Source organism: Microtus ochrogaster, chromosome 5 (genome assembly GCF_000317375.1).
Source record: "Microtus ochrogaster isolate Prairie Vole_2 chromosome 5, MicOch1.0, whole genome shotgun sequence".
Taxonomy (NCBI): domain Eukaryota; kingdom Metazoa; phylum Chordata; class Mammalia; order Rodentia; family Cricetidae; genus Microtus; species Microtus ochrogaster.
The window spans coordinates 16,104,270-16,117,422 of NC_022012.1; the positions used below are offsets into that span (position 1 = coordinate 16,104,270).

The 13,153-nt window shown below is 50.4% G+C and overlaps 1 protein-coding gene across 3 annotated transcripts; it reads left to right on the plus strand.

Annotated features, from left to right (window-relative positions):
- The first annotated feature begins 827 nt into the window (after window positions 1-827).
- On the plus strand, window positions 828-11,555 carry Plppr2 (phospholipid phosphatase related 2). Of its 3 annotated transcripts, none has more exons than XM_026779190.1 (9): window positions 828-906; window positions 1,613-1,714; window positions 3,059-3,247; window positions 3,374-3,509; window positions 6,290-6,561; window positions 7,241-7,417; window positions 9,661-9,783; window positions 10,102-10,153; window positions 10,276-11,555. In XM_026779190.1, exons 2-9 carry the CDS (start codon window positions 1,649-1,651, stop codon window positions 10,617-10,619), a joined length of 1,359 nt encoding a protein of 452 aa, XP_026634991.1. In that variant the 5' UTR covers window positions 828-906; window positions 1,613-1,648; the 3' UTR covers window positions 10,620-11,555. The 3 variants fall into 3 exon arrangements, with proteins under 3 accessions (XP_026634991.1, XP_026634993.1, XP_026634992.1); XM_026779192.1 differs by having other exon boundaries at window positions 9,661-9,767; window positions 10,276-10,416; XM_026779191.1 differs by having other exon boundaries at window positions 829-906; window positions 1,635-1,714.
- Window positions 11,556-13,153: the final 1,598 nt, after the last annotated feature.

Below are 13,153 nucleotides of genomic sequence, written 5' to 3' on the forward strand. Positions count from 1 at the left end.
TGCTTGCACTGTGTGTGTGTCTAGGTGTCTAGTTGTGTGATCTGGCTGTCATTTTGTGGTTACTGTTGTGTTCTTTCTGATGGTGTGCGTGCCTGTTTTGCAATCTGGCAGGTGTCTGATCTTTCATGCCCTTTGTGTGTGTGTGGCACATACACCCCTGCCTGACCATGTGGCTGAGACTGTGGATGGCACACTGTCTCTATGACTGGAGGGGGTGTTTGTGTGCGTGACTGTCATTGAGTGCCTTGTAACTGGGGGTGTGACTCTGTGACCCATTCTGTGACTCTCATTGTGTGGAGTGACTCCGCTCTGACTCTGAAGTGTGTTGGCAACCTTGAGTCTATGGTGGTGACTGTGTCAGGGTAAGGGCTTGTAGGGGGCTGGGATGTCTCTCTGACTGTGTGCTTGAGGGGGTATGTTCTATCCGTGTGGGTGTCTATGACAGGCCATATGCAAAATCTCGTGTGTGTGTGTGTGTGTGTGTGTGTGTGTTTAGGAGTACTGGGGACTTGGGTGAATGAGAAAACCTGGTTTGCTCAGCATGAGACAGGCACCCCACACAGTGTGCTTGGATCTTGCTGTGGATTAGAGGAATGTCATCTTCTGAGGTGTCCCTGTCTCTAGAGTCTGGGATGGAAGCCCTGACTGGGCTGTATCTTGTGGGAGTGCCCATGAGAGTCACTGTACTTCTGGAACCTGTGGTGACCCTGTCTCCAATATGTCACTCTGTGGAGTAGGCCTCAATGGAGCCCTGGACACACAGAGCCTACCCTCACCTTCCTGGGCCTCAGTTTCCACATCCGTGCAATGGAGATGAGTGTCCTTGCCCTGCTGGCCTCCAGGAGTGGCTGTGAGCTGGCGGTGGTCGAGGTGGAGGCCTGTGGGAAGCCCTAGGTACCTTCACAGGTGAGAGCAGGTGTCACTGTGGGTAGAAGCTGGCTTGACTGTATCGGCTACCGAACCCTTGGGGACTGAAGTCAAGATGAAGGGGGTTGGCGAGAGGAGACTGGGGGAGGCAGCTGGACTGACAGGATGTGGGGGGAGGGAAAGGCAGCTGGGAGAGAGGGAGGGTCTGGCTATCAGCCTGCACCACAGCTCATGGGGGTGGGAAGTGGGGTAGGGGACTCCATATGGAGGCTATGGTGGAAGGGCCTAGGAGAAAGGGCCTGGTGGAAAAGGGCAGGAAGCATTGGATCTCCTGGAAAAAGAAGATGAAATTCCCTAAAATATGATTAAGGTTGGTACCAAAGAGAAGGGCATCCTTCTTTAAAGCTGGAGGTGTCTCCTCTAAAGATTGACTAAGGGTCCCCCTAAAAGGCATGGGATCTGATTAGAATTTTATAGAAAGGAGAGAGAAGAGACCACTGTAGAATCTTTTGGATCAACTTCTGCAGGTTGCCCCCTGACCTCCACACAAAGGTTGGGGCCCCATGTACACATGCAAAATAATACATGTAACTTTAAAAAAAGTCTTAGGTCTCCGGTAGACCAGAGCTTGCTGTTAGGAGGAGCAGGGATGTCCAGTGGGCAGAGGCCGGCCCAGCAGGGTGGGAAATGGGTTAAAGAGCAGACTCCGAACTCCATGAAGCCTTATGCACTCCTGTGCCCCTAGAGTCCCTCCTCCTCCTCCACAGGCTCAGCCTTCACCATGGCTGGAGGGAGACCTCACCTGAAGCGGAGTTTCTCCATCATCCCCTGCTTTGTCTTCGTGGAGGTGAGGACCTCAGAGCCACTCTGAGAGGGTGCCTGATCCGTGTTTTATCCCTTTATCCCTGTCCAGCCTGTCTCCCTGCTCCTGGCCCAGCCCTTAACCACGCTCATTTTCCCAAACTCCCTGACTCCAGCCCAGTTCTCTCTCTCTCTCTCTCTCTCTCTCTCTCTCCCTCCCTCCCTCCCTCTCTCCCTCCCTTCCTCCCTCTCCCTCTCTCCCTCCCCCCTCCTCTCATACCCCACTACCCCAGAGCTTTAGCTGCTGCCCCCTTTCTCTTGAGATGTGGTGACAGGGTTGGGCTCAGAAGTGTTTCTGGATTCCAGCCCCATTCAGCCCTAATCCATTCACACTTTGGGACTTTGCCTGCCTGAGCCCCAGTTACTTCATCTAAAATGAGCATAATCAGCAGGGCATAGTGGCACATTATGTGACACACACCTCAGCTTTTAGGAGGCTGAAGGAGAAGCATTCAGGAAAGTCAGGGCCAGCCTAGTCTACATAAGACTGTCTCAAGAAATGATTAAGACAGACAGAGAAAAGAAATCACAAGGCCACTGTGATGCATACTTATAATCCTAACATTCAGGAGGCAGAGGCAGGAGAACGCCTACATATTCAAGTCCATTCCATATACACAGTAACTTCCAGGCCAGCCAGGACTGTGGAGTGAGATCCTGTCTCAAAGCAAACAAACCAGAAGGTGGTGGCTGCACCTTTAATCCCAGCACTCAGGAGGCAGAGGCAGGAGTGAGTTTGAGTCCAGCCTGGTCTACAGAGTGAATTCCAGGACATCCAGAGCTACATACATAGGAAAACCCTGTCTCAAAACAAAAATAACAAAAAAGTTTATGGTTTCTATTCCAGCCTGAGATACATAAGGAGACCATCTAAAAAAATAGTAAGTATATAGATAAATAAAAGATGGATGGAGGCTGTGGCTCAATTTGTAGAAACTTGCCTAGCTGGCACAAAGCCCTGGGCTCCATCCCTGGCACCGAATAGACAAGGTGTACTGACCTACACCTACAACCCCAGTACCAGGCAGGAGTTATCCTTAATTCCATAGTGAGTTGTCAGTCATCCTGGGTTGCTTGAGGCCTTGCCTCGAAAAAAAAAAAAAAAAACAAGGCAAAACAGAACAAAACCAAAATGCATCAGAAAAAGAGAAAACAGAATGATAGCTCCAGTTGTTGGGAAGTAAGAATGTCTCCCTTCTGTCCTCTCCTCGTGTCTCCATTTCTCTCTCTCTCTCTCTCTCTCTCTCTCTCTCTCTCTCTCTCTATGGCCTCATGGCCTCTGACCTCCTCCTGTTTCTCTTTGCCTCTCTCTGGCCCTGACCGGCTGCAGTCTGTATTGCTGGGCATTGTGGTCCTGCTTGCGTACCGCCTGGAATTCACGGACACCTTCCCTGTGCACACCCAGGGCTTCTTCTGCTATGACAGCGCTTATGCCAAGCCGTACCCCGGGCCTGAGGCTGCCAGCCGAGCGCCTCCTGCCCTCATCTACGCTCTGGTCACTGCTGGGCCCACTTTCACGGTGAGATAGTGTGGTCCACCCAGGTTGGATGCCAGGGAAACTCCCAGAAGGCAGGAAGGCCAGGTTGGGGCTGGGGGAGCCCTGGCCTTTGAGGCCAGGAAGACCCCATTTTGGTCTTGTCCACAGATCCTGCTGGGGGAGTTGGCACGTGCTTTCTTTCCTGCTCCCCCCTCCACCAGTCCTGTCAGTGGGGAGAGCACCATCGTGTCCGGGGCCTGCTGCCGCTTCAGTCCCCCACTTCGGAGGCTGGTCCGTTTCCTGGGTGAGAGATGCAGCCTGGGGTTAGTCCAATGGTCTTGGGGAGGGCGGTGAGTTCAGGGTCAAAGGAACAATTCCATCTTATGGCTCAGTGGGTATAGGCGCTTGCTACCAAGCTTGACATGAGTTTGGTTATCCATATGGTCAAAGGAGAGAATTGATTCCTGAGTTGTCCTCTTAGTACACTCAAGATGTGGCAAGCACATGCATACATATGTATGGACACACATATATAATACAGGCATACACACACATAGAGATGCATTCACATACACACACATAGAAACATGCATGTATCCACACACAGATACAGGCATACATACAAAGACATACATTACCTATAGACACAGGCATGCATGCATACATACATAGACACATTCATGCAAGCGCATAAATATGGGTACATTCATGCACACACACGAATAAAAGAAAATTATATAAATATGAGACAGGGTTTCTCTGTGTAGCCCTGGCTGTTCTGGAACTCTCTTTCTAGACTAGGCTGGCCTTGAACTCACAGAGATCCACCTGCCTTTACTTTCCAAGTGCTGGCATTAAAAGTGTTTGCCACCACTGCCTAGCTTTTTTTTTTCAGTCTTTTTTTTTTTTTATTGAGAAAAGGAAAAAAAAAAAACAAGTTTCCGCCTCCTCCCAGCCTCCTATTTCCCTCCCCCTCCTCTCACCCTTCTCTCCCTCCCCCCACTCCTCTCCCCCTCCCTCTCCAGTCCAAAGAGCAATCAGGGTTCCCTGCCCTGTGGTAAGTCCTAGGTCCTCTCACCTCCGTCCATATCTAGGAAGGTGAACATCCAAACTGGCTAGGCTCCCACAGAGCAGCACATTAAGTAGTATCAAAACCCCGTGCCATTGTCCTTGGCTTCTCATCAGCCCTCATTGTTCGCCTTTTTTTAAAATATAACTTATTATTTTTATTTTATGTACATTGCTGTTTTGTCTGCATGTATGTCTGTATGATAGTGTCTGGAATTACAGACAGTTGTGAGCTGCCATGTGGGGGCCGGGAATTGAACCCGGTCCTCTGGAAGAGTAACCAATGCTCTTAACTACTGAGCCATCTCTCCAGCCCAAGAAAGTCTTTTTTAAGAGCCGGGTGGCACACATTGCTTGTCCCAGAGACAGTAAAATGGGAGGTGGAGACTGGTGGGTCCCTGGAAGCTTTGGGCCACCCGGTGTGCCTTTTGGCAAAGTTTTAAGCCTGTGAGAAACTCTGTCTCCAAATGTGAAGGTGATCAAGAATGCAAGCCCGTGTGCTGGTCACATCTAAAATCCTAGGACTTGGGAGGCTGTGTTAGGAAGATCACAAGTCTGAAAGCTAGCCTGGGCTACAGAGTGAGTCAATATCTTTAAAAAAAAAAAGCTGTGTGGGTTGGCATATTCCTATAATCTGAACTCTCAAAAGTTCTGGTCAGGGACGGGCTAGGGAGATGTCTTAGTGGTTGAGAATGCTTGTTGCTCTTGCAGGGGACCATGGTTCTGGTCCCTGCACCCACAGCAGGCATCCATAGCTGCCTGTGATTCTAGCTCCAGGGGATCTGACACCCTCTGGCTCCATTGGTCCTGTATCCATGAAGGCATGCCTACATACACATAAATAAAAATAATAAGCAAGTCTTTTTTTTTTTTTAAGTTCCAAGCCAGCCTAGTCTATATAGCAAACTTAAGGCCAGTCAGGGTTACATAGCTAGACTCTGCCTGAGGTGTGGGAGGCATGCTGGGCCAGAGGGGTCATGGGTAAAGGTACTATGTCTGCTACCAAGTCTAACGACTTGAGTTCAGTCCCTAGGACGTATATGCTAGAAGGACAGACAGATAAGTCTGTCACAAGTTGTCCTCTGATCTCCACGCACACCAGCACAAGAAACAAAGAAATGTAACTTTAATTTTTTTTTTAATTTACGTGTTTGTGAGGGTGTCAGACCCCTGGAACTGGAGTTGCAGGCAGGTGTGAGCAGTGGGTGCTGGGAACTGAACCTGGGTCCTCTGGAAGAGCAGCCCCTGCTCTTAACTGCTGAGCCATCTCTCCAACCCAAAATAAATGCAATTCTTAACGAATATAAGAGGAAGAGAAGAGCACAGAGAGGAGGAATCCCAGAAATTTCCATAGGATCTTCCTTGGAGTTCCCAAACTCCTGATTCAGTGGTGTTGAGCGGTACCTGGGTAGCGGGGATGGAGTCAAGGGGCTTGTCCCGCCACAGTTGTTTTCTTAGAGACAGACAGTGGATATATATCTATATCTATATCTATATCTACTATAGGGAGGGGCCCAAAGATAAGGGGACTGCAGCCCGTTATCATCAGATCCCAGATTGACTTTAGTGGCCATCCTAAGAATAGCAAGACAATGGAGACCAGCAATTGCTAGTGGGCAAAGGTGCTGCTGCCAAGCCTGCTACCTGAATTCCAGAATCTATGTGGCAGAAGAAAAGAACTAAATGCCTCAGGCTATCCTCCGACTTCCACACAAAGCATAGCAGTGTCTACACAATAAATAAAACCAAAATAAGTAAATGTAAAAAACTGATTTTTTTTACATGTAAATGTAAAAAGACTTTCTCTCTGTAGTTCTGTCTATCCTGGAACTCACTTTGTAAACCAGGTCTGCCTCAAACTCAAAAGATCCTCTTGCCTCCGCCTCCAGAGCGCTGGGACTAAAGGCGTGTGCCACCAGCATAAAAATTAATTTTAGACATAAACAAGGGGGCTTAATGGAACTGTATGGCGCGCCCAGTTGAAGGGATATGACCTCTTTTCCCCCCCATCGCCAGGAGTGTACTCTTTCGGCCTCTTCACCACGACCATCTTTGCAAATGCGGGACAGGTGGTGACCGGTAACCCCACGCCTCACTTCCTGTCTGTGTGTCGCCCCAACTACACGGCCTTGGGCTGCCCACCACCGTCTCCTGACCGGCCAGGGCCTGACCGCTTCGTCACGGACCAGAGCGCCTGTGCAGGCAGCCCCAGCCTGGTGGCCGCTGCACGCCGGGCCTTCCCCTGCAAGGACGCGGCCCTGTGCGCCTACGCGGTCACCTACACTGCGGTGAGCCCCTGGCGGGAGAAACCAAGGGTCTAGAGTTGGTGGGTGGGGGTGCTTGACAGAGGGGGAAGAGCTTTGGGAGTGAGGCCACGCCCACTGATTTGAGGCCACACACCCTCGTGGTGCATCCCAGCCTTAGAACCCTAACTGCTCCCCAGTTGTCCTGGACGTTGCCTTTTGGGACTCAGCCCCTTGGAGTTGCTAAGAGACGCAGGCCCTGGATAATGGCTAGGAAACTAAGTTTGTGGGCTTTGGCTCCGCCTTCTGAAGCCCTCGTCCCTCCCCTTTGTTACTTTGGTCACGCCCCTAACTGTCTAATTCTGTCCGTTGCCTTTCTCTAGTCCTTTGTTCTATTGCTTTGATTTCTTTCCTTTTTCTGGCCTCTGAAGTGGCTGATATATCCCATCCTGACCACTTCTGTGTTACACGAGGCTCCGAGGCTACCTCTGGAGCTCTCGGATCTGCCCCTTAGATCCTGATTCTGCTCCTTGGTTCTGTGCGCATAGAACATAGACCCTTACCTGTAATTTTTGGTGCTCTGACCACACTACCTGCATGCAGGACCCCTGGGACCCTTGGAATCCCTCCTCTGCCATCCCAGTTCCTCAAGCCATTCCTCCAGCCTCCATTGCTCTGACCCGAAAAGAGTGGGTTCATCCTCTAATCAGTTTGGGTCCCACAGATGTACGTGACCCTAGTGTTCCGCGTGAAGGGCTCCCGCCTGGTGAAACCTTCCCTCTGCCTTGCCCTGCTGTGCCCCGCCTTCCTCGTGGGCGTGGTCCGCGTGGCAGAGTATCGCAACCACTGGTCGGACGTGCTGGCAGGCTTTCTGACTGGGGCGGCCATCGCCACATTTCTGGTGAGTTTCGCTCCCACCAGTCTCTGTGCTCATCAGGCCCCGCACCCAAGAGGCCGAATTGCTCAGTGATGCTAAAGGGTATACAGAGTCTGCGTGCCTGGGGAGGACAGCTGTCCTTTACTTTCACCCTGACTGCTTGCTTGTTCTCATCTGTGGAAAGGGCCCACCGGGTCATGCCATGGTGAGCAAAATTTAAAGCAATGCCACCACACTCTGCAACTGAAATAAATACTATTTTACAGGGGAACATGGCACCATTGGTAAAGCGCTTGCTTTGCCAAGCATGAGGGTTTGAGTTCAGGTCTCCGGCATCTATGTAAAAGCCAGAAGTGGTGTGCTTGACATCTCAGCACCAGGGAGACAGACTCCCGGGGTTCACTGATCAGCCAGTCTAGCCTAATCTGGGGGCTACAGGCCATGGGAGGCTCAGTCTCAAAAAGCAAGGTGGACCGGAGTGACATCAGAGATTGACCCTGCCTTTCACACACACCAACTTGTGACCTCCACAGCAGAACACACCCTCATGTGCAAACAAGTAAACACGCACCCACCTACCCTCAAACATGCACCTGAGTACACACAAACATGCACACCACCCATGCATTTAAAAATGCACATATATTTTAAAGATTTGTGTAGTTTTTAACTTTGTGTGTTTTGCTTGCATTAAATGTGTGTGTGTGTGTCTGTGTGTGTGTGTGCGCGCGCCACTGCTCTTAAACACTGAGCCACTTTCCCAGACCCTTAAATATATTTTTAAAGAATATTTTGGCTGAGCAGTGGTGGTGCACACCTTTAATCCCAGCACTTGGAAGGCAGAGGCAGGTGGATCTCAGTGAGTTTGAGGTCAGCCTGGTTGACAAAGTTGAGTTCCAGGAGAGAAACTCTGGAGAGAAACACAGAGAAACCCTGTCTCAAAAAAAAACCCAACCAAACAACAACAAAAAAGAGAGACTATTTTGACCAGGCATGGTGGCACATTTCTCTAGTCTCAGTACTTGGGTAGCAAAAACAGGCAGATTTCTTGAGTTTGAGGGCAGCTTGGTTTACATAGTAAGTTCCAGGCCCAGCCAGGGCTATATAGTGAATTAATGAAATACCTATTTTTCTTTTAAAAATTTTTTTTTTTTTAGCACGGGGTCTCACTGTGCAACCCTGACTTGCTTGGAATGCACAGTGTAGACCAACTGGCCTTGAACTCATAGAGATGTGACTACTTCTGCCTTTCTAAGGTTGTGTGCCACCACTCCTGGCAAGCCTTTTTTTTTTTTTTTTTGAGACAGGCTCTCACGTAGCTCAGGCTATCCTTGAACTGGCTGTCTAGCCAAACATAACCTTGTACTTGTGATCCTCCTGCCTTGTCTTCCTAGTGCTGGGATTCCAGACATGCCCCACCAATGCCTTGATTTTGTGGGGATGAAACGCAGGGCTTCCTGCATGCTAGGCGAGCATTCTATGGAGTGAGCCATAACTCAGCTCTTCCTGGAACATTTGGGGAAAGGCTAGGGAGGAAGCTCATCAGGTGAAGACAACTGCATAATTGCCTAAGAGTAAATGCCATCCCAGGTCTAAGGAACTAACTTCCAAAAGTTTTCCCCTGACCTTCACAAATGCTGTGGGTGATCCCCACAAAGTGAGTAGTTAAAATAAAAAGTAATACTACTTCCTGAAACATTGAAATATCTATATTCAGGGCTGCAGAGATGGCTCAGCATGTAGGAGCACTGACCCTTCTGCAGAGGACCTGGGTTCAGTTCCCAGCACCCACATGGTGGCTCACAACCACCTGTAGCCCAGTTCCATGGGGTCCAATGCCCTCTTCTGACTTCCATGGACACCAAGTATGCAAGTGCACAGACACACATAAAAAACACTCATAGACAGAAAATAAAATAAATCTCAAAAACCTTGAGAACCAATATTCTTGCCTAATAACTGCAATATATCAAATATCAAGCCTATAAATGCGGCCAGGGCAGGCATGGTGGCGCATGCCTGGTGCCCTCACTTCGGAGGAGATGCAGGTGAATCTCTGTCGAGTTCAAGGTCAGCCAGGTTTACACAGAGGATTCAAGGACAGCCATAGTGAGACCTTTAAAATAAATAAATAAATAGCAAAATTGTAAAGAAAGGCAGCTATATGCGCTTGGAAATCCTAACCTCAGTTTCTATTTGAAATTTCAATTCTTGTGTTGTTGGTCTCGGGCCTCAACATGCAACACGCTTTTATCTCTCTGGCCTAGGTCACCTGTGTTGTGCACAATTTCCAGAGCAGACCCCCCATTGGTCGAAGGCTCTCTCCCTGGGAGGACCTGAGCCAGGCCCCAACTATGGACAGCCCCCTCGAAAAGTTAAGTGTGGCCCAGGTAAGGGGGCCCGGGAGTTGCTCCGGGCTGGAGAGGGTGGTGGGTGGAGGAGACAGGGAAGTAGGAAATGGGGCAATAAGGATCCTCGTCTTGGGGTAGAAGGAGAGGGAGTCAGCCAGCTCAGGGGATGAAGTCCTAGGAGGAAAGCAGCCTTCAGGATTGAAAGGCTACACTACCCTCTCCCTCCCAAATTGCATCGTTAATCCGGAGATCTCTGGTGCGGATTCCATGGGGGCGTCTGGCTGATGAGCCCTTTTTGATTGTGAGTTGAGGGGTCCTGGGGTCCTCTAGCCCCTTCCCTCTTCGTTTTTGTCCCAGGAACCCGAGACCTGCAGGCCGCATTCGACACCGGCACGGCTCACCCCATCCAGTAAGTGTTGAGGAAGCATGGGTGATGAACAGGGGGTCTTCCAGGTGGGCAGAGGTCTCACCGGGGCTTCTGTGCCACTCTTCCAGTTTGCTAACCTCTTCATCTCCGAATGTCACCTCTAGAGCCGCAGAACTGTGCCCGCCGTGGCCACCTGATTCCCAGCTGTGTGTCCTCCAGGGCCCCAGCCATGTGCTCCTCACCCCGTGTGCCCCGCCCTCGACTGAGGTCTGAGCCAACACCCCTGCCGCTGCCGATGCCCCTGCCCGCACCGACTCCCAGCCAGGGTCCCTCGCCTTCGTCCCCTGGACCCGGGGGCCCAGGCGGGGGAGGTGGACGCGGCAGGAAGCTGCTGCTGCCCACGCCCCTGCTACGGGACCTGTACACCCTCAGTGGGCTCCATCCTTCCCCCTTCCACCGCGACAACTTCAGCCCTTATCTGTTTGCCAGCCGCGACCACCTGCTGTGAGACCCACCACCTAAAATATGCCCAGTGTCCCTCACCCCGTTTCTTACCTGCCACGTGTGCGTGTGCCACGTGAGTGCTAAAGGACCCTGACCCCCAAACCAGCCTGGCTCGGCGTCAGAAGATGGCTGACGAAGGACACTTTGGTGTGGGGGTAGGGGTCTCTTGACTGCTCTTTGGCCTTCTGGGACATCCGGGTAAGCAAAAAAAAAAAAAAAAAAAAAAAAAGACCAGGTGGGCTCATGTCCCTAGGACTGCCCTTTTAACGGCTGACGCTTGACCTAACCGGCCATTACCTGGGCTCCTAGTTCTCAGAATTCAACCTAAAAGTTTACTCCAACCAATGGGAACCTCTCACTTCTTAGCTTTCTCAAGCAAGAGGGCAACTCCAGCCAACGTTCAGTGTCTAAAAAGCCAATAGGAGCCCTTGGCTTTCAGAATTGCCAAGAGCGGGTGGGAATGATTCCAATCAATGGGGGACCGCCCGTGTCAAAGCCAAGGAGGGCTATGCAGACTCTCCCAGCTGGAGGGTGAGGGGCAGGCTCCCCCATGGCAGGATCCTGCGGCACCCCTACCCTTCTAGCTTCTCTTCGCAGGTGCACCCTCACACCCAACGTAGGGCTTGCCCCAGTTCACAGATTTTGGAGTTTCGGGTGCTGTCTCCCCTTGGCTGTGCCCAGGGCACCCCCAAACCTTCTATTATTTATTAGGGCTGTGGAAAAATACTTTATTTTCTTGGGACCCTCCCTTCTTCATAGGTACCCCCTATGCCTCAGCCTCATGCAGATGTTCCATCTTGTGGGGCATGGGTGAAACAGGAGGGGGTTCTCCTACCCCGAATAGCCAAAGGCAGTGGGCAGATGAGACACTGTCCCCCCTCCCTGCCTCCTTCCTCATCTTTAATAAAGACCTGTTTGTAACAGAAGTTTGGCTCAGTGCCCGCCTCCCCCGAATGCTGGAAGATGGAGAGACTGTAACACTGGCTCTAGGCGGCTGTGAATAGGGTGTGGGTGAGTTGTCGCAGTGGATCTAAGGACAAGTGTGGAGAGGCAGTGTGGTCGTGGGGCCAGCGACATGGATCAGAATCCTGGATCAGGGCTAGAGATGTGGGGTGGCTGAAAGAGGCCTTGCCTAGCAACCATCCTCAGCCTCTCTACACTGGGTGTGGTGGCCTGTGCCTGTAGTCAAACACGGGGGAGGTGGAGGCAGGGGGATCTGGAATTCAAGATCATTTTTGGCTACAACACAATTTGGAGATCAGTTTGGGTTACCTGGGACCCTGTCACACACAGCCCCCAAAGTCTCAAATATGGAACCCTATAATTCCAAACTCTAGGTTCAAGGATTTAAGAAAAGGCTTGAGATTTCTGTGATTTCATGTAGCCTATGACCATCCTCCCTCAGTTTCCTGAGTGCTGGGATTGCAGGTGTATCTGGGTTTTAGATCTCTGGTATGTTAGATATTGATATTTGATCAGCAGAAAACTCAAGCCAGGGATATGATGTAAGAATCAAGGAGCGAGGGCCAGTGAGCTAGCTCAGCAGGCGAACGCACTTTTCTCAGCTTCTGACAATCTGAGTTCCATCCCTAAATCCCAGGGTTGGAGGAGAAGACAAACCATGGAGAGCTTTACATGTACGGCTTAGCACATCCTCTCTGTCTCCCTCCCTCTGAAATAATAACAATTAAAACAATAACAATTTTAAAAGGGGGCTGGAGACAAGGCTGAGTGAAGTTCTGTTCCAGCACTCATGTAGGCTGTCTCACAGGGGCTGATTCTGTCTTCTGTCTCCGAGTGCACCCACACTCACATGGCATAATACATACATGCAAACACACACAAAATTAAAAATGTTTTTTAAGTTTAAAAAATTGGAGGGCTGGAGAGATGGATCACTGGGTAAAGATGCTTGCAGTCAAACCTGAGTTTGTTGCTCTAGAACCACAGGGTGGAAAGCGAGAACCAACTCATGCAACTGTCCTTTGATCTTAGCACAGAGTCACCTCCCCGTCATTAAATAAAGATAATGAAACATTTTCAGAGTGAGTGAGTGGCCAATCCTAGTGGCACATGCCTGTGACCTCAGTACTTGGGAGGTGGAGGAGCAGGAAGATGAGGAATCCAAGGCCATCCTTAGATACACAGCTAGTTGGAAGCCAGCCTGGGCTACATCAGCAACAAAGGAGAAAATGTGTATGAGAGAATTCTGAATGGAGACAGAGGCTATAAAGAGTTTTCTGGGAGTCCACTGAGAAGAAGACAGCATAGATGAGGTGTGAAGAAAAAGAGTCATGAACATCTGGAGATAGGGTAGATGTGTAGAGTAAGAGTCACGAACATCTGGAGATAGGGTAGATGAGTAGAGTAAGAGTCACGAACATCTGGAGATAGGGTAGATGTGTAGAGTAAGAGTCACGAACATCTGGAGATAGGGTAGATGTGTAGAGTAAGAGAGTCACATGAACATCTGGAGATAGGGTAGATGTGTAACAGTAAGAGAGTCACGTGAACATCTGGAGATAGGGTAGATGTGTA